The following is a 25,846-nucleotide window of genomic DNA, read 5'->3' on the forward strand; positions in this document are numbered from 1 at the left end:
GTTGGTTGGTTTTTTTTTTTTAAGGAGAAACTTTTCCTGCTACTGATAAAAACAACACAGAGCAAAAAAATCTGCATATTTCCCAGTTTAGAGAGAAAGAATCATTGGCGGGGGTTTTGTACTTCTATTTTTTACTGTTTTCTCAATGAGTGGAAGAACTCATAAACCAAACAACTGTTTATGCTTTTTCTCTTCCCCCTCCCCCTCCAGCGGCAGCTTCTTACGCAGGTGAACGGCTGCACAAAGCCAAAACCCCAAAATCTTGTTAACCCTGCAAAGGGTGTAGGAAATGGCAGAGAAGAAACAGAAGCATTTCAGAGGAAGGAAAGCCCTGCCTATTCTTCAAATCTACCTCACCACTGCTCTTGGACTTCATACTTTTATGAAGAGAAGCCGAAATCTGTTTAAAAAAAAAGAATGCTTGGGGTTGTTTGTTGGTTGGGCGGGTTTTTTTTGTGTGTGTGTGTAACTAAATTGATAGTTAAAGTTTATGGCTTGCTCTGTATTTTATTTATGCATTATAGGAGGGTGTCTCCTTAGGCTTAAACTATAACAGAATACGCTCAGATGATTCATATCTTTTTAACATTGAAATACTATCCAATATACTAATATAATAGAGAGGATATATGCGTATGTCATCCCTCTGTCACAGTAATCATAAGCCCTGTGCATGTTCTACATTTATTACATCCTACATCATTCTTAAGATGATCCATGTGCCTCAAGGGAGTTTGTCATTTTCCTTTCTGCATGTCCTGCTGCCACCTAATGGCACTGAGCTCAGCCTCCGCCTTTCTGTGCTAAAAAAAAGGGGGAGACAACCACTCCTGGAGCTCCCACCCATAAAGAGCAAGCAGCTAGGAGGACTAAATGTTTTTAGAGTAGTTTTGGTAAATTTAAGTTAATTGAACTTAGTATTAACTAATAGGATTTTTGTCCTGCACAAGCTACCTAAAGGCACATATAACATATATTAGCCGGGGGGGTGAGCGCACGTTCCCAGCCCATGTGAAGGTGCCAATCATGGTAGCCCACACCAAGGGTTACCCAACAGTCAGGTTTTTTTGAAGTGCAAAGCCACTAGGTCCATACTGCCAAGGAGCCTTGGGGGCCTGTGCACCCAGACACCCCCAGATTACCGCGGTGGAAGGTATTAAGCTGCAGAAACACTGGGGTTAGCGTGCAGGAAAAGAGCGCAAATTCACCTTGTCCGCTGCAAAACCGGTTGGGTTGGACAGAAGCACGTATATATGCCTTTATATAGATATGGATTGGCTATAGGTGTAGATATAGACACGCATGAGCTCTAGGTCAGAGTAGTCTTGGCTTTGAAAATGCTGCGCTAGGTCTTGGCACTCGCTGACACGGGACAGCGGAGGGGCAAGCGACAGCGACAATCGCTGCCCCCAACGCCCTGCCGCTAAGGGATACACCGACCCACCGTGCCCGCAGCTCCGATAACCCACCTCTCCTCACCAGCTGGCAGCTCTCGTTCCAGGTCACCGAGCCAAATCCGTCACCTGCTTCCTTTCTTCTCCTTTTGGCCGCTAATCCTGTACCAGTGGCAAGATCGGATTAGGTCCCTGTCGGCTCGTACACGGGCGGCAGCAGCCCAGTCCACGGGAGCCTGCAGAGAACCAAATCGGAGCAGGCGGAACGAGCCACCGCTGCTGCCAGGATAAGGAATTACCTGGATCAACGCGTTGACAAAATACAGCTCTTTCTTTTGCCCTTCCGTAGCGGCCAGCCCGCGCTGCCCCACTGACCGACCACCTTCCCAAGATTTCCCACCAGCCTGATTCATCAGTGCACCCTGGGGTTAGACCGGGCTGCCAATGACCTCTTCCTGACCTCAAAAAATTCTATATGCTTCAGTTGATATTTTTTGGCCTGTTCCAACATGGACCGGGTTCAGTGAGTCCCCGGAATTTATTTCCTGGGGAAATAATTTTGTTCTTTCCAATTTAGGCGCTGGAAGAAGAAATAACGATGGAATAAAAACAAATGGAGGCCCTGCAGATGCGTGTTAGCTGAACAGCAGCGCTTCAGGCTGGATTTATCTGTCACTGGGTTATTATTGTCAGGATGAGCTGATAAACCTCATACACAGCCACCCGCCAGCCCTGTTCTATGGGGTTTGGTTGCATATATGCTTGTTTCCAATTTAAGCTGCCAGTAGCCAAATAACTGCCTGGCATCGGCGACAGAGGATCCCCACGTGAACCAGGAGTCCTTTTATTCGTGGATGACCGTTGCCCCTCCTCAACAGCTAAAAAAGAAACCTCCATGGGGCAGGGGTGCCAGGTTTCTGGGGTGGAAGCTAATTGCATTTCCCAGGGTGCTTAAACATTTGGTTTTGTTCAGATGAGGAACAAGAGCGAACCGTCGCTTGCGAACTCCGGCAGTGCTGAGAGGGGGAAGACCACCGAGAGGGTTCACCCGGTGGGTGCAGGGATGTAGGAGCCAAGGGCCAGGGCGGCTGACGGCAGCGCTGGCTCTTCCCAAATCCCTTCCCACGATCCGCTGCCACCTCCCTCCCAGCATCACTGCTGCCACACGGTCAAACCCAAGCGCCACCACCGACAGTCGCGCCAGCGGTGTCCCAGCCGGCTCTAACACTCCCCGTCCGGTTACCGGCGTGTGTGGCTTCTGTTCAGGGCAGCACTTTCTCTCCCCTCCCCCGCCGCTGTTCGGAGGGTCCAAGTAGAAACACACTGGAGGGCCGAGGGCTACGCCAGCAGTCTCAGCATCTCACCAGTGATCTCCGCAACGGGGAGCCGGGATTTTTCAGGCGCCTGAAAATCCCGTTTTAAAGAGGTCACTGCCCTGAGAAGAGCCTCGCTTTTCTCTAAAGGAAATCAGACGGCGGACCACTGATTCCTCCTCACCATCACCATCTTCCAAGGAAGGATGGGACCTTACCTTCCGCTCTGCTACCGCACACCTCCCTCCTACACTGGGCTACCACCAGCCTACGTTAGCACCGACCTCAGCCCCTTTTATCTGCTGAAGGCACCCGCCAAGGTAGGCAGCTACACCGAACACGTTACCACCTCGAGACACAGATGCACCTAGTGAAACAACAACATTTTGTCTTTATTAGGAGTTCCCATGGTAATATAACACAGAGTTCTTAAGGAATAAAACACAAGACTTGGGGGTGGGGTGGGGGTGGGGGGGTTTTGCCATTGAGACAATGGTCAAATATCAGAACTTCTCTTTGTCTACACACATGATCAGCTTTAGCACTTACAGCTCCTCCACTCATGGTTCACAATCACAAATCCAAGGGTTAAATCCAGCTAGTATTAAATCCTACTTTTTTTTTATTATTATTTTTAGAGCTTCAAGTCACTGCGGTTAATTAATTAAGTCATCGTCTTTTTTTTTTTTCTTTAAGCATTTACATATGACATTCATTAAACAGACACAAAGCGGACGAGCTCTCACAGGAAAAAACATGCTTACATAGCCTGCAAAAATCTTTTTTTTTGTGATTTTTTTTTCCTTTTGAAGAACAAATTAAAACTAAAAAGTCATCATGAGTCAGTGAAGGAAAAAAAAAAAAGGAAGACTTAAGTGAATACTGAAGAGCCGCAAGTGTTTTGCAGAATTGAAACGGATCTGCAATTCTTTTTTTTTTCTCTCCCCAACTCGTTCAAATTGATTTAACATACAGGTGAAAAAAAAAAAAAATGAAAATAGCCGCAATATATATTAAGTTCACGGATTACTTAACAAACAAAGTGCAAACTCTTTTATGCAAAACTAAAAGACCCAAGAGTTAAACCTAAATGCAAAAAATGCATGGATGAATATGGCAAGTTTTCCTTAATTTTTGTGTTCAAAGGGGCCTAAAGGAATCAGGTGCTGAAGCTGGGAGGGTTTGGGTACCTAAGGAGCTTCCAAGATCCTTTGCAAATCCCAGCATCGATACTTCAAAACAACAGATTTGGTACTTGTTTCTTAAAAGCCTTCATATACATAGTTTTTTCCTCTAAAAGAACCTGTAAACACCATTTAAAAAAATACTCGCAAAACATGGAAAAACAAGATCAATGGACGTGGCGAAGCACAAATAGAAGAGAAAGCAGAAGATGCAGCCAAGCGCCAGGGCGTACAGACGGTGGAGGTGATGCTGTCAGGCGCGGGTGGGAAAGCTCTGTGCTAAGAGACAGCCCAGGTCCTGGGGACCCCCGAGCCCTCCTGCTGCGTCTCAGTGGGAATCTAATGGTGCAGGTGGGTCTCCACATCCTGAAAACAACAAACCTCAAACGCTAGGACTAGAAGACCTTCAATCCCAGAAGATACTGAAACGTCGGGATGCCGCCGACGGCCACATACGCTGGGGCCCCTAAACTCATTCAAGGACCACTCGTGGCCTCTGGTTTCTCATCCGAGGAGGGGTGGGGAACGACCAGGCCCTCTCGTGAGTATTTGCACAAAGGCAGATTCCTGAAAGAATGAGTGGCTGTGCAATTCCCACCACATATGAGAGATTCTCAGCTGCTGTTGACCCACCGAGCTGCTCTGAAGCTCCCAGTACAACAGCTGGGCATCCTGGACTCGAACTGGAATTGCCACAGATGCTCGGGCACACGCTCAGCTGACCGGTCTTTTCAACAAGGGCTAAAGATAAGCTCTCATAAAGTTTTAAATAACCACTCACGGATGGCTGGGAGGGGGGAACATGGCTGCTACAACAGAGATCTTCCAAGCACCATGTTGCTCTTTGCCCATGGCTCCCTACTTCTCAACTTCCACCTCCAAGAACAGAAGACAAGCTAACTGCTAAAACCTTCTCAAGAGACTCCATCCCAGCTCCTCAGCTGGTTTCCAGCCCCTTTGTACGCACCAGCTCAAGACCTAGTACAGTGAAGTGAAGACCACAGCTTATGAACCTGCTCTGTGACCTCCTGCTGCACCTGAATGGCAAGCGTCGGCTGGAATGATGCAACCTAGGAACACCTGAAGTACCAGGGTGGCAGTGGCAGTGACACTGGCGGGAGTCTGTAACTTGGATGAGGTTCGGGAAGGACTGGGAAGAACAGGGAGATTCCCAGTTCTCAGATAAGGCTTCATAAACAACAATGGTACAAACATTAAAACCACACACACAGAAACATTAAAAAAAAGAAGTTTCCTCAAGGACCTAAATTCGCAGCAAAATCCAGAAGGAAGGAAAAAAAAAACCAACAAAAACAAACCAAAAAAAAAAAAAACCAACAGAACCAAAGTCCCCAACGATGCTAGCTCACCTGCTGGCTGGGTGCCATGCGCTTTGTCAATCCCTAGTGCTGGGTCCTGTTGCTCTGGGCAGCAGCCAGCTATTGAGTGACCTCAAAGGTGACCTCAAAGGTGGGAGGGGGGGGATGGTTACAGACAGGCCGGGGTCTGCGTCCCTCCGTGCTCGCCTAGCTATTCTGCTGGAATACAGAACCCTACAGAATATCCAGTTAAAAACCCTTGAACTACTCTTCTGCATGACATTAACCAAAAAAAAAAAAAAAAGCTTTTTTTTTTTTTTTTTTTACATTTATTATTTATTTATTCCTTTTTTTTTCTTTTTTTTTTTGCGTGTGTCTTAAAGGCAGCTCCCGGGAAATTCACTTTCTCCTTCCTTTATTAAAAGAAAGATGCTGAATGGGACAGAGGCCACGTATCTCAAACATCCTCTTTACATTTACTTTTGCGTGTCAGAGGTGTCAAAACAGGGCTTATTTCTTTAAATGTGTAAGGGGATGAGGGGGGGAGTGAGAGGGGTTGGTGAAGATGAGGAGGGAATCGGAGGGGACTGAAAGAGGTGCCTTACTTCAGCCCCCCCTCACTGGTTGCCCGCAGTAACTGTCACAGGCTCTAAAAGAATCAAGAAGGGTCTCCAGGTGCCCCCGTCCCCCGGTCCGCTAGGCGGGCACAGAAGGGGTCGGTCCTTAGCCCAAGCTGGTGATGTTGGCACGTCCGCCGGGCGGTGCCACGATGCGCTGAGTCGTGCGGCGCGGGATGTTGTCATCGATCTGTGCCCCTGCGGGAGAGAGCGGACGTCAGGTCCCAGCTGCCGAAGGGGGTCTCGCACCGAAACCCACCGAGCCCTCGGGCCAGGCTCCAACGGCCACACCAAAACCCATCATCTTCAGAAGAAAAGCCCTTACTGGCCCCCAGTCCCTTAATTCTGCTGAAACCTGTTCTGCACCAGTATCGAACACCCCAGCCACCCAGTCCTGCACAGACAAGTCAGCCAAAAGTTCTTCCCTCGGCGAGGCTTTTTGATCCCTTTTTATCCTTTTCCCTTATTGCACTGAAGGGAGCACGCTGCGAAATCAAATCTGCCACACAGCCGATCCACAGCTGGCCACAGCTGGCAAACCGCCGCTGGAGTCGGTGCCATCTGCCCTCTTCAGCCACCCGGCTGAGAACCCAGCCCAGAACTCAGCAGGGCACTCCCCGCTCGTGCCAAGGCAGGAAAATAAGCAGGATTTCATGACAGCTCCTGTGCTGCCCTCCTTGCTTCCTAAAGGGAGAACCTCCAAGCTGGAGCCACCCCCCAGGCGCTCTCGTTGCCTCCCAATTACAGCAGAATTAACTCCAGGGTATGGGAGTATAAACAAGCTGCCATTTCCCAGCGCTACATCATCCAGCCCCAGAAAGCGACGTACCAGACAAGCTGAATCCAGACTGGTGCAGGTTCCTCACGGGAGGGGCCTGCTGTTTGGCAGGAGATGTCTTAGCTGAAGACGCTGGTGTGACGGTCTTGGGTGTCACCGACACTTCGCAGACGGGTCCGTCGTAGAGCCCCCGAGGCACGCCCCGCAGCTCCGCCAGCTGCGAGAGACAGAAGCAAGCATCCTTCAGGGTCAAAACAGGCCTTCGGACCAGAACTGAACAGCTGGCCAGATGTGGCTAAGCCAAAGGCACGCGTTTCAAGGTTTGTCTTCGGTAGGAGGATTTGAAAGCGCGCAACACCTCCTCCCCGCGGACCCTCGGGTGGTCTCTGAAGCAGCACGGTTAAAACGACACGGGCTCCGGACCGCCGTGGCCGGCGTGAGCAGGCGACAGAAGGCAGCCAGCCCGTCCCCTGCACCGCCAGGTCCACCCCTGAAGGACCTCAACCCACCCCCTGTTGTATTAAAGGCTCCAGACAACCCTCAAACGCAACTTATTGCTCATCCCCAAAAAGCAAAACTGCCTGACGCGGAGGCAGGTCTGCAGAAAGAGGAGCCAGGCTAGTTTCGTGCTGCCAGCTTGGGAGCTAAATGCAATTATTCCAGCTGAGATGCTGCCCAATTGGATTTATAGGTCAGGCACGTATTTCTGTGGGAGACCAGAACACAACACAAACCACGGATCTGTCCTCTGCGGTGCTCCATCGTCTGAGGTTGTCATTTTGCTAACTGGCAATTTCTTCAAAAGGACAATAAAGGAAAGATCATTTGCAAGGAATGTGAAGATTTACCAAGGCTCGGCAGACCTAACAGAGCTCTGGGTTTGTCCAGGAGAGGGCAACACTTCAAACAGCAAAACACTTTTTCTGACTTCATCTAGAAATAAACCTCAATTCTCAGCAACTAAGCTGCATCAGAGCCCAGCGTCCCCCTCTCTGTCAGTTTTTACCAACTAAAGGCATATCCAAAGGCAGTTTCTGTTTTGAATGGGCGTATTTTAAAAAAACACTTTTTCAACAAATTTAGCCTCTTAAAAATAGAAAAATTCTCACTTTTAAAACAGTCAGTAGGCTGTGCCTGTGACTCACTAGTCACCAGACAAGAGCATCTGATCATATCTGACGGAAGGGAAAGCAGCATAATGGATCTGTAACAATAAATTAGAATGGCTAAATTCTTGTTGAAAGGCTTGATAGATGAATGCTATCAATAACTTCTCTCGTGTGCATCAATAACTCGCTCTCCTACGGCAGGAGAAGCCTGCTGGGGCATTTGCAGATTGACTCACGTCCAAACTGGACGGCTCCTGGCCACATGGCTCTGTCTAGGTGTCCCAAGACAGAGAAGAATTAAAGAGCAGAAGAACGGAATTTGCAGAACATCCCAGCTCAAGCCAAAGCATATTCCTGTCATGACTCAAGCGAATCGCAAAAATGAAAGGGGAATGAGATAAATATGGCTCTTATCCAGGGAATATTTGCTGTTGCAGAAGTGTGCGCCTGCGAGCCAGGGGACAGCATCTGTTTTCCACCCACTTTAACTCAGGAGTTTCAGTGAGAGAACAAATCTGCATCCAACCGTTTCTACTCACCCTGCTCCTTGCTTTGATGCGCTTGTACACGAAGTCGGGGAACGGTTTCCTGGGGATATACCGTCCAGATCCCTCGGTGACGTGGAGATTCCCATCCTCCAGCACGATCTTCCCCTGGCTGATAACCACCAGGGGAGACCCACGGCACTCCATCCCTTCGAAGATATTGTACTCCAGAGACTAGAATAAACACAAAAATAACATGAGGCAAACATATTCATCCCAGCACAGCCCGCTGTGCTTTAATTAGCAACCACCAGTCATGCTAATTGCCAAAAGTTTAAGGACAGATGGAAGCTAATTCAACAGCTTTCACCTGAGTTTTATATGCTGTGGTTTAACACAAAGGCTGGTCTTTAGTATCAGTTTAAATTTATGAAGGATTTAATCACGCAGAATTTCCATTGCAGCAAGATTCATGAAGAGGAAATAAAGCTTCAGACGAGAGGATCTCCAAGCCCACCTCTTCCAGTGCATTTAGGCACCTACCTGTGCTGAACTGTGGGGGATTTAGGAGCCAAATCCAGTTTTATCCAAGTTCCATACTAAAAAATAACTATCATTTTGAAAAGCTGTATTTCAAACAGTGTTTTGGTTGGATGGTCAGGACCGGGACAATCTTATTTTACTCTAATGGGATTTCTCCTCCTCAATTAACAGGATTGGAAACATTACACCATGGAAAAAAAAGACAAGTTTTTTAAGGAATCCCTGGTAAACGTCCCACCCCTGAAGCATCCTGGAATGAGATGCGCTACAGCCATGTTATTTGGGGACTGTTGCTCTAGTGACCATCTCCGAGATGAACACAGGTCTTTTTTACTGAGTTAATCATGAGGTTTGCTCTTGAAGTGTGTTGTAAGTAGGGGTAGGCTTGACTGCTGGTCTGCAATTAGCGAGAATGGTGGTTAAACTGACACTGAACCGGGTCCAGTCCGAAAAAAACCTGCGGTGGCAAAGGAGGAGGCTTGGTTACAAGCTTATGAGTTAGGCTGGTTCCAAGAACAACACCATCTCCCCCTCAAGCTCCTAACGTTTCCCTGCCAGACAGCGGCAAGAGCGGTGTGAATTCTTGGAAAATATCCGCATGTTGCTCCAGCATTTCAAAAAGTAACAATCATCCGATGCCACATAATCACCACGTCTCCCTGCGTCGCAGCAACTGCTCTGCCTGGCTTTCAAAGGGGCTTTTGTTCCATACTTGACCAAACCAGGATGCCTTGACTCAAAAAGCCTCACCCGTGTCAACGTCTCCTCTAACACGAGGCACACGTGCAGCGAGACGCGCAGAATTACAACGGGTGTAATGCCAGGTATAATAGGCGATGCAAGGAAGAGGAAGAGGTTAGAGCTGGACGTGGACAAAGAAAAGCTGTGATTTCTTGGATGTGCCTTCAAGCTCTAAACAAACCACGGGAAAACGAGAGCCCTTCAGCCCCCACAGCCGTGGCACGGCTTAAGGATGCAGCCCTTGGCAAGAGCCGAGCGCCATGTGAGGTCCCTCACACGGTGCAAGCGTCTCAGAGGGATCTGCAGCCCTTGGCATAGGAAGTCTTCCTGAACGGTCACTCCAAAAAGGACCTGGTTCTCCTTCAAGCCTAGCCCAGATCTGTGGCAAACTCATGGAGTCAATCCTGACGGTACCGGAGCGTATCTGTGGAAGACAGAAGTCTCTTGAATTTTGTGTTAGGAAATTTGAAGAGTCTAATTCATTTCCTAAAGCCAACGGCCATTAAATGGCAATGGCTTTCAAATACTCCATCCAGCAAGCTACTTCCAGCTCCCTCAGCCACTCCTAAGCACAAACCCAGGTTCAGACCATTAAATTTGGCACCGAACAACGGTACATCCCTGGGCTCCCTCCTCTAAGCTGTTCCCCTTCAGACCGGAGGTGTGATGAGCCTGGAAGCACCTCTAAGCTGACTGAAGTGACCAGACTTCCGAGTCTGGATGCCTCGTTGGAAGTCTAAGCAGAGGCAGGACGAGCCCAGGCCATCTGTGACCAATTCTGACACAGAGTAAAGTCACAGAGAAGTGAACCAAACCTTTAAAAAATAATAAAAAAAAAAATTCTTTGTGAATGTGCCCAGGGATCCAAGTGTGGAAGAAAATTTTGCTCCTTCAGCTCCAGAGTGAATGAAAGCATTCACGGAAAAAAGAACAAGGAGTTTTTTTCCAGGGAAACATTCCGTAGGTTCATCGCCAGCAGTGAAACAAGTCGTCAACAAATGCAAACAGTGGTTGCTTTCTCCGAGACAGCGCTCGAATGTCACGGGGAGGAACCAGCCCTTTGCACTGGGACCATCCTGCAGTTTCCCACAGGGTGGGCAGCTTTCTCCCTGCAGAAGCCAGGTATAAGATACGGGACACAGCTGCTGGCTCAAGCAAACGGCGCTTCTAACAGTGCCACCACAGAGCTGCAGAGGAAACACGGGGAAGGTCTGGTTAGTCTGGGTGCTGCCTCGTGCCTCCCTGTGCCAGCTAACTCTGGGTGATCACCCGTAAAACCGCAGCGAAGTACCAATCCGCAGACACGTACCGGCTCAGTACGTAGTGTCAATCCACTCAGACTCGTTAATCTGGATCAGATCTCCAGCAAAGGTGTCCACCAGCTGACAAGCTTCACTGACCCCAACTAGAAAAGGGGCAGTTCATATTCCTACTGCTAACAAGCTGGAAGTTCATCAAAGACACGTACTAAGAGGCCTTTTGATACGACGTAACATTGACAGAGCTCTCTGTGTGCCAAGATCCAAGCATCCAGCACTCAGAAAGGGCAGACAATCCCTTTGCTCCGAGGGGAATCTCTGGGTATTCATGTGATCTCAGCTTTGGACTCCAATCATCTTCCCCTCTACTTACACAACTGAGCCGTACTGGGTGTAAGACCAGAGAGGGCTCGAGGCATCGAGAAAACAAAGCCCTGAGTTGTCATAAGCTCTGGTTCTTGGCAGCAGAGCCTGGCATTTAAGGAAGAGACAAGGAAACGAGCAGCAGAGCTCACGCGGTAGAAGACACCCTTACTATGTTATGAGTCTTGGCGGAGATTGTCTTGACGCTGTCAGGATCCCAGATCACCAGATCAGCATCCGAGCCCACCGCAATACGGCCCTTCCGCGGGTACAGGTTGAAGATTTTAGCCGCGTTTGTGCTGGTCACAGCGACAAACTGGTTCTCATCCATCTTGCCAGTCACCTGGGGAAAAGGCACAAGCAGTCACTGCAGCAGCCATGGCTGGGGGGGGGGAGGGGGGGGGGGCTGCTCTGGAAAGCACAGAGCTGACAGCACGGCAGGCTCCCTGCCACCCCCTCAGGGGCAAAACCCCAAGCAGAGGGAGCACAGCAACTATCTGGGGGAGACACTAACACGCTGCTGCAGCTCGTTCAGCTCTGACGCCGAGGCGCAGCCGAAGCCTACGACACACGTGACGTACCACAGCCTTATCCCAGATGATGGACATCCTCTCTTCGGTCCCGTTGGTCCCTTCAGGGATGAGGGTAAAGTTGTCCTTCCCCACAGCTTTCTGAGCAGTGTTGAAGGTGCAGTGGGCACTGCCAGTAACTTGGAGGTCTCCACTGGAAAAGACAACGGTAGGTATTTAAGACATTTCATTCTCCCAAGTTTACTCCTGAAGTTAAAAGAGCCTCTGGCTTGCTGGTAACAACAGCTATTAGTTTTATCACGCGCTTGTCTCGTGATGAAGCACATGTATGAACCCAAAGAGCTCTACTCACCAGGACAGTAGCGAGTTGAGAAAATCAGGAGTGGTTGGGTCAGGACTCAGTGGTGGGGAAGTAACAAAAGCTGCTGCCTTAGCCCAGTTTTTGCTCCAGTAATGAGATCCATCGGTACCCAAGCTGGCCGTGATGGGCTCTCCGTACACCACAGTGCCTACAGGACAGGGATACAGGCAAATCCACCGTGAGCACCAAGCGAGGTGCACCTCCAGCCTGGCTTCCAGGCATACAGCATCCTTCTGAAAAAGGACAAGTTGGGTAAGGTGTGCCGGCATCGCACGCCGCAGGGTCCCCTGGTACCTCTTAAGTATGTGATCACAGAGACACAACCCTGGACTGAACTCACTGGCCTGTGTAACCGCATGATCAGACACTGTTAAACCCTCGGCCCGTTCAATGCCCCTCGGAAACCGTGTTATGTTACTAGGGACGCGTTTTCACAAGCAAACTCTTAGTTTCACACGCGTATCTTGAGACTTCTAAAGAAAACACTGAGCGCTTTCCAAAAATCAATCCCTCAGATTACGCATCCAAACGACTAAATACCTGAGTTAATAATAAAGATATTGTTCCTAATAAGAGCTTAGAGCAGCCAAAAGCCCACAGTGCCTTCACCCAATTGCTGAGGTTGGCGCCGATTAATTGTCCTTGGAAGGGTGACTGTAAAGATTCATCGTGTTGTATCCTGGGCCAAGAACCTTATGGAAGATGCTGAGGGGAACTGTAAGACCATGAGGAGATCCAGTCTGACGTAGGCTGGGGAGGAAAAAGAATGAAAAAAGCAGCGCCTGCAATGTGTTTATAAATGTGTATGTATCAAAAACCTAACGGGGCTGGGTTTCTTGGAGCAGGCTCTGCGCACAGGTCAGGTGAGAGAAAACTAGTCAGGAAAGATTCCAGCCCACAGAGAAAGCCCATCACCGAAGTATCAGTGTTTCTAGTTCCAAAATGCAGCACGGGGAAACCAAGCCACTCCCTCAAGGGTACGTGGTAAATCCGTGGCAGTACTAGGAAATTCAAGTGGATCCTCCGACTCTCCGTCCAGTGCGCTAATCACCAGCGCATCCTTCCTCTTCATTAACATTTTTGGAACCACATGAAGGAACAGCGGATCCTTAAGGCCGCGATGCTTCACAAGCTGGAATGCACCAGCAACATCTGCACGCCAAGCAGATGCAAGATGCTGCAACTTCAAAAGCAGCGCGAGCTGGTAGCCCCGCGGATCTGCTCACCAAACACAACCTTCCCGAAATCTCTGTTAAGCGCCCACCCATCTGGCTTCTGAGCCAGACACTCCGTGGATCCGTACCTGCCCGCAGAAGGCGGGGGTAGTTAAAATACTCACCCTAAATACTGCAGTCAGGAAAGATGGGCAAAGGCAACGCCAGAACCGGTCAGCAGGGTCTTACAGGGTAAAGAAAACTCGTGATCTTTGTTCCACCGTGTTGTCCGAGCTGTTAGGGCTGCAGGCTGTAAGCTAGCTGGGGAAAAGTGCATCAGCCGAGGCAGAACGACGCATTAACCGGCTTCATGCTGCTCCCAGGACCACACTGGAAGAGGAGGTGCAGGAACAGCCTTTGTCGGGGGGATCCACCAGCGGAGGAAGAGGCCGTCCGACATCAGTTGCCACAAACAGGGTTACGAAATCAGAACAAGGCAACACACACGCTGGCTATTAACGGGAGGCTCGTTGTGGGCCAATACGTTGGGAGGATTGTTCTGCAGGGAGCAGCGTTCCGAGCTCCCAGATCTGCCAGCGACAGAGTCTGCAGGGAATCTCCTCCGTACAAATGCCACCGGGAACATCTGGCTTTAAATAACATTCGTTCTTTTCCATTTAGCAAATCAATTCTGTTTTGTTTTCGCCTTGGACAGTCTTCAGTTATGTTTCCTCCGTTGCTTGGGAGGGCAACGCTAGCGTGTGTGGCCCTCCTGGGTTACCCAGTTGGGTGACTGCACAGCATTTAAATTGAATTATTTAAATAAAGGAACAGAGAATGGCGTGCCATGTATACCCCAAATTCTCCTTATAAGGAGAAAACACAATCTGAAAGAAAACTCCGTGTGCTAGTGCACGCGGGAGGCTAAGCGCAGTGAATTCTGCGGATCATTCATCTGGGACAATCCCAGCACCTTTCACAGGCAGGGTAACATCCACCCAGGTCAGGGTGTGTTTTATGGCTTCTGTGACACCTTCTCTCATCTCAGCACCCCTCTCCAAGTGCCAGTTAGCAGACTCAGGGGACGGCAAACATGGCAAGAAGGTGTTTTTGTTGATGCTCCATTCCAGGGGCGCATCAGATCTCCAGTACTTTACCTAGAAAAAAGGAAGGGATGCTTCCCTGGCTCCCGGGACCGAGTTGCACAATAACATCAAGTTGTTTTCTTGGGTAACGCAACACGCGGCCACTTTGCCGTGTCAACACATCTTCTCATTGCAGCACGATCTCCAGTAATGGGGCTAGGAGAGGAAGGCTTAGCCCCAACAGCTTGAGCTGCTTCCACGCCACGAACAGAAAGAGATGCCTTGGAAATCAGTCCTCCTCCTCAACCCTGAACTCATTTAACAGGAATCAGGGGACCAAAATACTTCTGAGCCAATACACAAACATAAATCTGTTCTCTGCAGTTGGAAATTAGCTCTTCTTGCACCAAACACCCAGATGGAAAGTGATGTCATTTGTGTATCTACACAGGCTTATTTAGACTGCATGAAATTAAATCCAACCCTTCTGATGATAGAAGGGGGAAAATCATCCCTCCTGCTTACTCACCCACCCAGAGCCACTTTAAATAGAAATGAGAGATTTAGTCACAGAATAAAGCAGGAATGTTCACTGTGCTTTGTAACCCTTGCTCCCTGGGGGCAAGACAGCAGGGTCAAGCCTCGGGAGAAGCTACCGCATCACCCAGAGCGGTGCAGCTCCCTCACAGAGCTCGGTTACAGCGAAGAGATGATCCAAGGCAGCAGCACCCATGGCAGGTCTCAGTCTTGCTTCTTGCAGCATCCTCAGGCAGAGCTATCAGAGGCAATCGCAATTCCCAGCCTAACCCAGCCTACCGATCCCACCTCCTACTCGGATGCCAGGCTGTGAGTTACAGCACGTGAGGAGTATCTATTTCACAAGCAAGGGGCACAGGGGATGGCTGGAATCGGTAACCTCTGTGGCTACTCCAACCAAATCCAACAGGGCCCACGAGTCAAAATATCCACACCAGGACTCTCGGAATCACTTCTGTCCCCAGGAAGCAGCTCAGCAGAAAGCACCAAGGAAAGACCACAGCACCTGGAAGGAGGACACGGTTTGCAAGCTCCAAGGGGATTCACTGAATGGAGACAGCACGGAATTACTCTGCAGTAACATGAAGGTACGTGGCTCAGTGTAGGGGGATGAGCGTGAAGAGAGAGGCTCTAGGCTGAACAGAGCAAACAGCCTGTGGCACTGGTATGACCACTGAATATTCGTCCGTGGGAGATGAGGCAGAAGCAGTTGCTTGGGACCTTTTAAAAAAACAGCCTGGACGATAACACTGGAAAAAGAAACTTTTCCTGTAGGGATGAAGCTTATGTTGGCAAGGAGTTGAACAGCATGAGCTAATAGGGCGCTTCCATCCAAGGGAAATAACTTACCCTTTTTCCTGGCTTGAGCAATGACATCAGCAGCACTCTTGCTCATCACCTTGGTGATATAAAGGGGGCAGTTGGTTTGGTTGGCGATGGTTATTGCCCGGTTCACAGCCTCTGCCTCCACCTGAGAAACAAAGTCAGCAGCGGGTCAGTGACACCCCCTTCCCCTTCAGAGGGCGAACGCCTTCCCTGCTCAGCAGGGTGCAGGGCCACCACGAGAGACTTCCCACCTCTCCCAGTTCTGAGCCAGAAAACCGCGGTGCAATTCCAATAATTAAAACGACATCAAGCTGTAGGCCCCCTCTCATTACGACCTTTTCTGCCAGGTTGCTTCAAAGCTCCTCTGCAAGCAGACCAAGTAGTAAAATAACGCTCCAGGTGCTCAAGGTCAGAATGATTAAGCCCCTTTTCTTTAACCTAGACAAAAATAAGCGACTAAACGTTGACTCAACAAAACTATTCACGTCCCAGCCCACGCGGGAGAGAGATGCTGTACCACATACTCTGGCAAGCCACGTTTGCAAACAAGCTTCCTAAATTGTACCCTCCGCTACAATATCTGGCTCGGGATCTGACGGCGTGTGAACCACCCCGTAAATGAACTGCTTTTTCTTGCATGTGTAGAGAGAGATCCTCAACACGACGGAGGGTCGCCTCGGAACGAACATCACCCCGCTGCAGACTCGTACAGATCACACAGCCCAGTCACAGCAGCCCGGGTGGCAGGTTTAACGGCAGGGTAATGCTCAGAGTGCCTGCCACCGCGGAGAACCGAGCCCGCAACACCACGGACACGTTCCAAGCGAACAACGGAGGAAAACTGAAAGCCAGAGCAATCAGCCACCCGATTCCCAAACGCAAGAGGCTACCAGCACCTCCCGCGGGACCCCAAACCTGCCCTACAGTGACTTATCACAGGCCAGCTGCCGTAAATCCTCATCGGCCCCAGCATGAGAAGGCACCGACTGCTGGCTCCCAGCACGGTGCTCCACCACAGGTACCACCTGGGATTCAGGACCCATCACCTTAGGAAACCGTGTGTTCTCCCAGCTGGGGTCCAAGCGCCCGGGACGGCGGCTGGGCTGCTCAAAAGAGACAACACTGAGCAGTTTTTCAAAGCAAACCGGCCCCCCCCGGCCACAGCAGGTTGGTCTCTAGTGCCGAAAGGGTTAAAGCCCTAGCCTGTCCCCAGCCAGGGCTGGTGACTAACCCTCCCCAGGGAGGGTGATGTGCACAAGGGGAGATTTTCTGGCCCAGCTGCCCCAGGCAAATGGAAAAGGCTGCAGGGAAGGGTGTTTATTCCGGGAGACTTGACTGGAGTACGCCACACCAGCAGCACTTGCAGGGAAGACGGAGGCTGAAGGGAATAGCCAAGAAAAGCATACTTGTCCCTCCAGGCTAGGAGAGAACTCAGACAGGCAAACGCTTCCAAGCAATGGCATCAGTTTGCAAACTGCCCATTTAAAGCAGGCCTGTGCGCTGCCAGCACTCGCGAGTCACATTTCCACGCTGTGCCTCAGTTTCCCCACTTGCAAAGCAGGGACAGAACAACACGCAGCTCCGGACTTCTGGCCAAAAGGCATCTGAGCAACTGCTAAGCAGGAGGAGAGGGTTTTCTGCACAGAAGAGAACAAGGCTGCTGAATTCATGCCTTGTGCCCAGATGCTACGGCGATAGGCACATAACAATAACCCAACGACTAGTCCAAAGGGGAATGTTTGCAATTACCAGTATGCATTAGAAGCCCTAGCACAGCAGTTCTCTTGGCAAAAATAAAAGAGAGACATTTCCTGGAGCACTTGGACTGCTTGTGCTCGCAGCGTTTTTGTGGCTAAAATAAAAACAAGAAACGACGGATCGCTTTGAGAAGTCGTTACAGAACGATCTGAGCTATGAGGGGAAGAGTTTTCCAGAAAGCAATGGGTGATGCTGACTTGGGATGGTGGTATCTTAATTAAGGCTCCCTTGGCTGGCTGGAATCATGTGCTGGAATAACCATCACCTTGGCCCAGCCCAGGTTACTGAGGTGAGCTAAACTCATGAGTCAGCTGCGAAACTTCAGCCTTAATTCACGCCTTCTGCTCCACCTGGGAATTCAGAAGATGCGTACGCTCCAAGACACAAACGGCCAGACCCTGAGTGCTTTGCTCTGACGTCAGCCTCGCTGAATCGAGTGGGAGTTTTGATTTAAGAAATATTTTAGACTTGTTCAACAACTCGGGCTCGTTTGCTGTAGACGGGGATCTGAATTAAGCAGCTCCTCGGTAAGATGACAACCACCATCGAGTCCTTAGGACAGGCTTTAGACTCCGCAAGGAGCAGCGTGAAGAGCCCGTCCTCGTGTTAGCAGCATCCCAGAGGGATGCCAAGAAACATCCACTCCTACTGAAGACAACAGGAATCACGGATCCGCTGCCACCCTCGGAATGTGGCCTTTATCATCAGCCAGCTTCAAGGGAGTTCTGTGTTTTTAAAAAGACAAAGTTACCCCCACGCTGGAGAAAAGGAGGGGAGGGAACCAGATGACATCGTTTTCCTGCTCTGTTTCCTAGGACTCTCAAGGAGGAGAATTTTGGACCAAAGGCTCCCACTCTGGGCAGACAGCACAGCTGGGTTCAGCTGCACGGGGGCTGCCCGGTGACGCCGGGGAGAGGCTTTACTGATCCTCTCGTGGCAGCCACGAGGGCTCAGGCAGCCTTCCCTGCTGCACCGAGGAACACCACACGCCTGCACAGCTGTGACAAACCCACCGAGCCAGGGAACCACACCGTTCACACTTACAACGCTCCTGCTCCGCTACGGACAAGCTCTGAAGTAGCCAGGCAAGACTTGGCTAGTTTGATGGCCGGATCCTTTAAGGTAAGGAGCAACCTGCCTTTGAAGTCAACAGAAGTTTAGGGGTGCTCCACAGATGAGCCCCAAGTGTCATGTCAGCATCTGTTCCCACTCTCCTGATGCAAGCCAAAAAATATGTTTTAAAAAATATATATATATATGCAGGGGTGGGTGGGTGGAAAGCTCAGTGCATGTGTTTGCTCACAACTTTCAGGAAGCACAAAATCCCAGCTCCCAGAGCCAAACACTAATTCTGTGAGGATTCACATACTGCCCAAGTCGACCATTTGTTGGGTTTGTTTTTTTTTTCCACCCCTTTCTGCATGAAGTAACTGAATGATTTATATTCCTACTGAAACGTCTCTGGATGCTGCTTGTCTGAACCAAGGGGAGGAAATAGAGAGGGAGCATGAGGGGCACGTGTGGATGATCTCACACACCCAGCCTCCAGCTGCCACATCTGGCAGTCAGCAAAGCCCCACTATCTTGGGAGGAACAAAAAGAACTGCTTGTACACAACAGACGGACTTCACGAACCCAGGATGCCGCGGCGAGGTGTCCAGCTTCGAGATACTGAAAGACTGGAAACCAAGAATGCAACGGGAACCAGCCTGAAAAATACGGGTTTAAGGCTATTTCTCACTCTTGAGATTTATTTTCGAGACCGAAGTGAGAGGGACTGGGGTGCCTGAGGAACCAGTGGGGACGTACGGAGGTTATCTGTGTTAAAGGGCTGGGTAAGATGTGGGAATTAGGTCCCATCTCCAGTACAAACCCTGCCTTCAGCAAGCGACTTAGTCCCTTGCTGGGAAAATCCCCCATCAGTCAAACATTCATCAAACAATCAAATATCAAGGTAATGGAAGCTATGCGAGTGGCCAAGAATGTCAGGATTTGCGCATGTATTAACATTCCCTGCTGATTCAGGGGAAATCTTGACAAGGGAGAAGCCCAAGAGATGGGATCTAGGGCAGTCAGTGGCAGAATCCTGCCTACATACACCCAAATTCTGAAGTCCTGACGCAAAACTCGACTGAAAGCGATGGGAAACTACAAGAACTTCAGGGTCTAGCTCTGCAAAGACCAACATCATCAATCACAACACTTATTTCTTCAGGGACTCTGTCTTAGGAGTGTTCCTGTGCAGTGGCTGAACCAAGGAACTGGTGATTCAGGTAGACCTGTCCTCTACCTCTGCTTCAGGTTCAACATTTTCTACATCTGATGTAGGATTCCAGTCTGGGCTATCAAAGGGCTTGAAGTGATGATGGGCTAGGTACCAACACCTCTCTGTCTTCAGCGTTTACCGTGGGCTCTGTGGTTCAAACACATCTCACCTCACTTTAAATACCTCACGTGTGAGCAGAGCCTTTATAGACTATACCCAGTAATTAACAGATGAGCTTTTCCAGAGGGTCAATCAATTTTTCGGCTGAATTACTCCCTGGAGATGTCTCCTTCTCCAGTACAGAAGTACTGAGGGGGCTCCTCAGTTCCTCGTAAGTGCCCACAGCAGTTAGTCTCTAGAAGGGACTAGTTACTAGTTCATCCCTAGAAGTATCTTAGCCTCTTCCCTTACCCCACGCAGCAGTAATGTTTACAGCCAGGATGAAATAGTTTCCAGCCGCATTCATCCCACTATGAAGTACTTGCTGGCAACGCAGAAATGTTATAACTTGGGGGAATAAATGCAAAGGCAGTGAAGTCCTCACCTCTTCAGGTCTGCTCAACACATGCCCTTCAGGGCCTGTGATCCCCAGCTCCAGGATCCTTTGCTGCTCCTAAGGCAGAGAGGAAAAAAAAAAAGAGCAGGGAAAAGATTTAGAGCAACACGCATTTCTTCTTGCAGCAAACACAGCTGTTTGAAAGAGGTGCAAGTGAGATGCTAAGCGTCTGCACTAGCTAATAATCACACGGGGCTTTACTTAAGGGCCTTACAACCCGACTCCTGTCCAACCTCCCTCGCTGAGAATAACCAGAGCTCACAAAACCCTTGCTGATTTGTTCACAGGAGGTCAGGGAAACCTTTTATTTTGATATGCTTCACACTGGGTTCATAGCCCCGCAGCTTTCACTACTCATTTGCGTCTATAAAATAATCTTTAAGATATGGCAAAACGGTATCTCATGGAAAAACCATCCTGCAACTACAGGCAACTGGGCTCGAAGACCCAGGTGGGCTCTGCCCCAGTCACACAGCACAGAAACCCTCTGCAACGCCAAGTTTACATGCCTGAGACAATGTATAGAATGAGCCAGAGATCAGATTAAATCCAAATACATTAACGTTTCCTCTTTGTAGCTGTTCAAGGGATGAACAGATCCCAAACATCAGCATCCCAGGTACTGTATGAAGCCATCTCCCTTCCCACTCCCCTGGTCTTTGGTATTGCAGAACATTTTATTGTACACGGCAACAGTCCCACCCAGACAGAGACTTTCACTTATGGGGAAAAAGGCAGAGACGGCTGATATCCACCACGAACTGAAAGCTGCCACAAAAATCTGCTTTATCAGTGGCAACGGAGGGGGTAAGATTTGATGTACAGCTCTGCTAGCATCCTTGATACAGCTACGCCGTGCTTTTAAAAGCCTGGGTGACTTGCTGTTTGCAAAGAAGGAATAAAGAGTTCGAATTCCTCCCATCATTTTGAAGTTAATAATCCACAGAATAAATATTAACATACCTCAGCAATGATGTCACCATTCTCAGCATGCACTTGAGCTGTCGCACCAACATCCCGGATTACACTCAGGACCTCGTATATCTGGAAGACAGAAAATATTTTGATATACCCTGAGTGTACGCTCAGGTATGCACCGATTATAAAATGTACACTACTCCAGATTCCTTCAGCATACAGAATTTTGCAGAACGGAAAAGACAGAGAGGAGCATGAGGAAATACAAGATGTGGTTTGCTGGGTAACTACGATCCGTTTTCCTGCCTATAACAGAATTTCCCAGCCTGCACAGTCGGATACTACTGATACAGCAAAAAGCACTGCTCAAAAGCCAGGTCTGGTGTATTTTCCACACTGGAGGAAGAAACAGCAATGGCACAGGCCTGCACCTGGATGGATTTTAAAGAGCCCACACAGCTGTACCTGTTTCACGCCTTCATTTACTGGTGCCTGGCATGAAAAAAAAAAACCCTTACACTGATTTTCCCAGGGAACCTGCACCCACCCCTCTCGCTGCCTGGGATACGAGCAGTGTGATTTCCCACTCCAGCAACCAGTTTGAGTTTGGGCTGAGGTTGAGTAACCCACAACTGACACCAGCTTCGTCAACGGTCACTCATTAAAATGCTTACCAGAGTCATTAGAGATAACTGGCATATGCCACTGCCTCCTACACCGTTCCAAATGACTCCCAGGCATTCCTCTCCTCCCACCACGTTTAGAAATATAAACTGCCCGTCTCAACTACTAAATGTACCCAAACTTATCCACCAGAGCAGCACACAGGAGGGGAATTCCTTTTTAAAGTCCCAGGGACTGTAACATTAAAGCCAGAAACCAACTGCTGGACCAGGATCAGCTTCAGATCAGACAGTTACGCCAGAGATCTCACCATCCCGCCCTGCGCCTAGGCATAAAGCAGCAATTTATACAACGGCCACTGCTGCCACACCAAAGGAGCCAGAATAAAACCTTAGATATCTCAAAATGAGGGCTTTGCCACCGCATTCCCCAGCCAAGCCTTTCAGGGTTTGGTGTTGGCTATTTAAAAAAATAAAGTCTTCAAACCAGGGCTCTGTGTACAGTCACAAATCTTAGGTACTGTTACGCATCTAGAGATGGAAACCAGAAGAAAACGTCAGATCCCAGTGTACTGAATTCAAACCTTTACAGGTGACTGAAGCACAGCTTGCAGTGACAACCACGTGAACGTCAACTCTTCCTACCTGAGAATCAGTCAGCTGAAAGCGATCTTTGAAAGCCATGTAAACCAAGAAGGAGTTCACACCTGGCAGAAAGACGGCAAAAGAATTAATCTTTGACGTACAAATTGCACGCACAGATAAAACTACGAGACACACCGCACCTCGCGGAGAGAAGACACCCCCCTCAACCAGCCCCCCGGCAAGCAGTAATGATGGGCAGACAAATAAATTACTTTAATCTGTTGTGAAAGGCGTACACACACGTGCGCACGCACAGACACACGCGGTTGCAACAGATCCCAGCGTAAAGCCAGGATCTCCTCAGCCATGTGGCATTTACTAACGGGACTGATGAGAAGAGAGCAGCCTGCGCTCCAGCTGTGGGGACAGCTAAACCCCTAGGCTTCCACTTAAAATTGAAATAAAGAATACTTCTGTGGATTCAGCCCCGCAGGAGGCTGAGTACAAAAATATAAGCAAAAAGCATCACTCACAAAAGCAGACTCACCGCCAGAGCAATGGGAAGTCGGTGTCGGTAAGCATGCCCCCCTCCACCGCGTTCACACTGACCGAGACGGGGGGGCTCCTAAGCTGGCTTTCCCTCTCCTCCCTTCTGAACCAGTAAAAGCCCTTGCCCAGCACGTGTGGGAAAGCACTCATTAGGATGTAAAAGGTTTGTTTAAACTACAAACAGGATGGAAAATTACTCTAGCCTAAGGATGAAACGTCAAGGAAATTAATAAGGGGAAAAACCTATGAGGTCATTTTATTCAGCCCTTCTCCGCTTTTAGCAACCAGTGCTGGATTGTTCCTTCTGGGCCCGATTCTTCCCTTGTTTAAAACGGTTTAACGGCTGAGGCTATCACCTACCTGCACTAATGAAAATCGAAGGCTCTCCACTGAACACAGGTGCCCCTCTGCATGGCAGCGCCAAGAGGTTCACGGTGCAGAATCAGCACTTGCCCACCTACCCCACTGCAGCGACACCAGCGCCTGCCAGCCCCCCTAGCCCCCCACAACAGTGACCGCACAAACCTTCGCAAGAAGCCAGAATGGGCCAAGGTAATGTCAAGACCAAAACCAGCTTCGCTGGGAGGTGAGACAGAAATATTTCACAAGAGCCAGGTCCTAAAAAAACAGTGGAGCCAGTCCTAAAAAAATAAGGAGGGGAAAAGCTTCCCTGAACTTACCATGATCTTTAACCAGAGTTTCCATCTCCTCCTGGACACCTTTATGCCACTCGGTGATATCCACATGCAGAGAGTAGTCGCAGCAGGATTTGCTGTCTGCCCATTCTCGCCACTGGTCGAATGCAGTCAGCAAACTGGTCCCTGGCTCAGGAACCACGTGATCAACTGGGAAAGACAAGCAAAGCGTCGGTAAGTGCCTGGTGCGGTAACTTCCCTGGATGCCCAAGACGGAGCATGTGCTTTGCAGAAGCCACTGCAAACACAAGCCACCCCCTTCCTCTTAAAATATTTGAGTTTGATTTAACCAGTTCACCTGGTTTCTAAAGCCCCACATCTGAAAACGCAGCCAAAAAGCTGATCACGCAGCAGAGGCTGAAGGAAACAGTTCAATGAGTGCAGCCTGTTCGCCAAAATAGTTTGTGAATGGAGCAAATGACACTCCGAGGGCAGCAAACACGAACCGCTGCAGAGAGCTCTACAAACGCCGCTCCCCTGTTTGCTGACAAATAAACAATGACACAGACAAGATCCCGGCGAGCATCACTCAGCAGCTTTCAGCGCTCAGCACCTCACGTTCAAGCTCTTTGTCTGTGCCTCTGGACACGCTCAAAAAAGGTGTGCAAAGATGTATTAGCTCGGGTACGTACACAGCGGCAACCAAAGACTCCGTGCATGGATCAGAGCTGCTTTGTGCTGTAACATCCCAACCAAGAGCATCTTCCAGAGACAACGTACAAGTGAGGACTGGAAAAAGCTGAACAGCCTGTTGTGGCTGGAGAGACACCTCCAGACAGCAAGATGGTCCAGCCTGCCTCAGGCATCTGCTCAGGCTGATCCCCCGTCCAGCTTAACCACGTTAGGTCCGTGGCTCGTAGGCAGCTACAGCATACTGCACCAGTGCTACAGATGCACAACGGCCTCAAAGGACAACCAGAGATTTGGATCTGAAGGTTTAGTGTTCCTCCCAGTAATCTGAACAGCATTCAGATTTTTACTAGAACACATGGGATCTCCAAGATCTTCACTTGACACAGTGAAATAGAAGAAGCCAGCCAGCATCCCAGAAACTGAACTGCTGCCGAGAGGGTAGGAAAAGCCTGAGGGACTTCTGGGGTCAGAAACTGGGCAGACGCCACTGGGGAGGAGGAGAACACCCTGGCTTCATTTTACATCAAATCACACCAAAAAATATCAAGTTGCTTCAATTAATCAGCAGAGGACTACAAGCAGTTTATTTTTAACTTGAGCGGTGAGTATCTGGGCTGCCATCAGCCCTGCAGTCGGCTCTAAATCACAACTGGGGTAAGAGACAAAGTCCTTGAGCCCTACTTGCTCTCGGTGAAGTACAAAGCTTTGCTTCACCCCCACACAGGCACGTCAGCCCAGATTTACTGGTTTTGCACTGCCTCAAGAACTGGATTTACACCGGGAGCTCTCAACCTGCTGCAAAAGCAGTACAGCTCTCCTGAACGACCCACGAGCATCAGCCACCCAAGTTGGTCAATGACACCTCCAACATCCCAGATGCACAAACACCGCAGGAAGCCGAGAGCATCACCCAAAACAACCATCCTTCCCGCGAAGTTCTGCCCACCCTCTCCCCCTTTTGCAAAGGGGACTGCGTGACAGCTAGCAAAAAATATCTGTGCTTTTCCAAAAGGTTTGTGATTGCCCCTCGAAGCATCGTGCTAGCCTGCAAATCAAAGGATGTGACACACAGTTCTTTCCTGGTACAGCTGCAGCTTTGATCAGCAGTGGCTTTAGGGGTTCACGAGTGGCTGGTGGTCTTTGTCTGCCCAGGCAGCAGCATCCTGCCCATCAGAGACATCTCTGCTATGAGTGAAAGCTCTGAAATTTGGCTAGTGACTGCGCAACAGATCAAGGATGTGCTTTTCACCAGTCTCAGGAAAACCAACCCAAATTTAACCAGAAAATAAACTGTCCTGTTTTTTTTTTAAAAAAAAAAAAAATCATCCAATCTCTGTTCCATGATCTCCTCCTCCCCAGTGGTCAGAAACCTTCCACTAACTTCCAGACTGAATTGTTTCTTGGCCACTACGTAGCCCTCTGTCACTCTGCCAAAGTTAATCTTTACGGACAACAAGGAGCAAAGTAACATTCTCTCTGCGTTACCCATGGAGGACAGAGAAAAATGGCCGGTGCCTTAACGCCAGAGCTGTCTTCCTCAGCCCACTGACTCATTAAAAAGCCAAAAAAAGCCCATTTAATCTCCAACATGTCACAGCAATAGGTCCATCTCTACTGAAGACAGAAGGTGCCCCGAGAGCTGTACCAACCCCAAGATGATACGTGG

The 25,846-nt window shown here is 49.5% G+C and overlaps 1 protein-coding gene across 2 annotated transcripts in view; it reads right to left on the reverse strand.

The window, feature by feature from the left end:
• Window positions 1–3,078: 3,078 nt before the first annotated feature.
• The window catches only part of DPYSL2 (dihydropyrimidinase like 2), a 55,631-nt gene continuing 32,863 nt past the window's right edge, over window positions 3,079–25,846 (reverse strand). For both annotated transcript variants that reach the window (XM_040618038.1, XM_040618039.1), the window contains 11 exons: window positions 23,533–23,697; window positions 22,364–22,425; window positions 21,141–21,221; window positions 20,166–20,234; window positions 15,622–15,742; window positions 11,988–12,144; window positions 11,687–11,828; window positions 11,278–11,448; window positions 8,254–8,433; window positions 6,657–6,822; window positions 3,079–6,025 (listed from right to left, as the gene is read on the reverse strand). In XM_040618038.1, coding sequence (XP_040473972.1) covers window positions 5,934–6,025; window positions 6,657–6,822; window positions 8,254–8,433; window positions 11,278–11,448; window positions 11,687–11,828; window positions 11,988–12,144; window positions 15,622–15,742; window positions 20,166–20,234; window positions 21,141–21,221; window positions 22,364–22,425; window positions 23,533–23,697 — 1,406 coding nt within the window. In that variant the 3' untranslated portion in view covers window positions 3,079–5,933. The remainder of the gene's footprint in view (window positions 6,026–6,656; window positions 6,823–8,253; window positions 8,434–11,277; window positions 11,449–11,686; window positions 11,829–11,987; window positions 12,145–15,621; window positions 15,743–20,165; window positions 20,235–21,140; window positions 21,222–22,363; window positions 22,426–23,532; window positions 23,698–25,846) is intronic.

Source organism: Falco naumanni, chromosome 19 (genome assembly GCF_017639655.2).
Source record: "Falco naumanni isolate bFalNau1 chromosome 19, bFalNau1.pat, whole genome shotgun sequence".
In the NCBI taxonomy this organism is placed as follows: Eukaryota; Metazoa; Chordata; class Aves; order Falconiformes; family Falconidae; genus Falco; species Falco naumanni.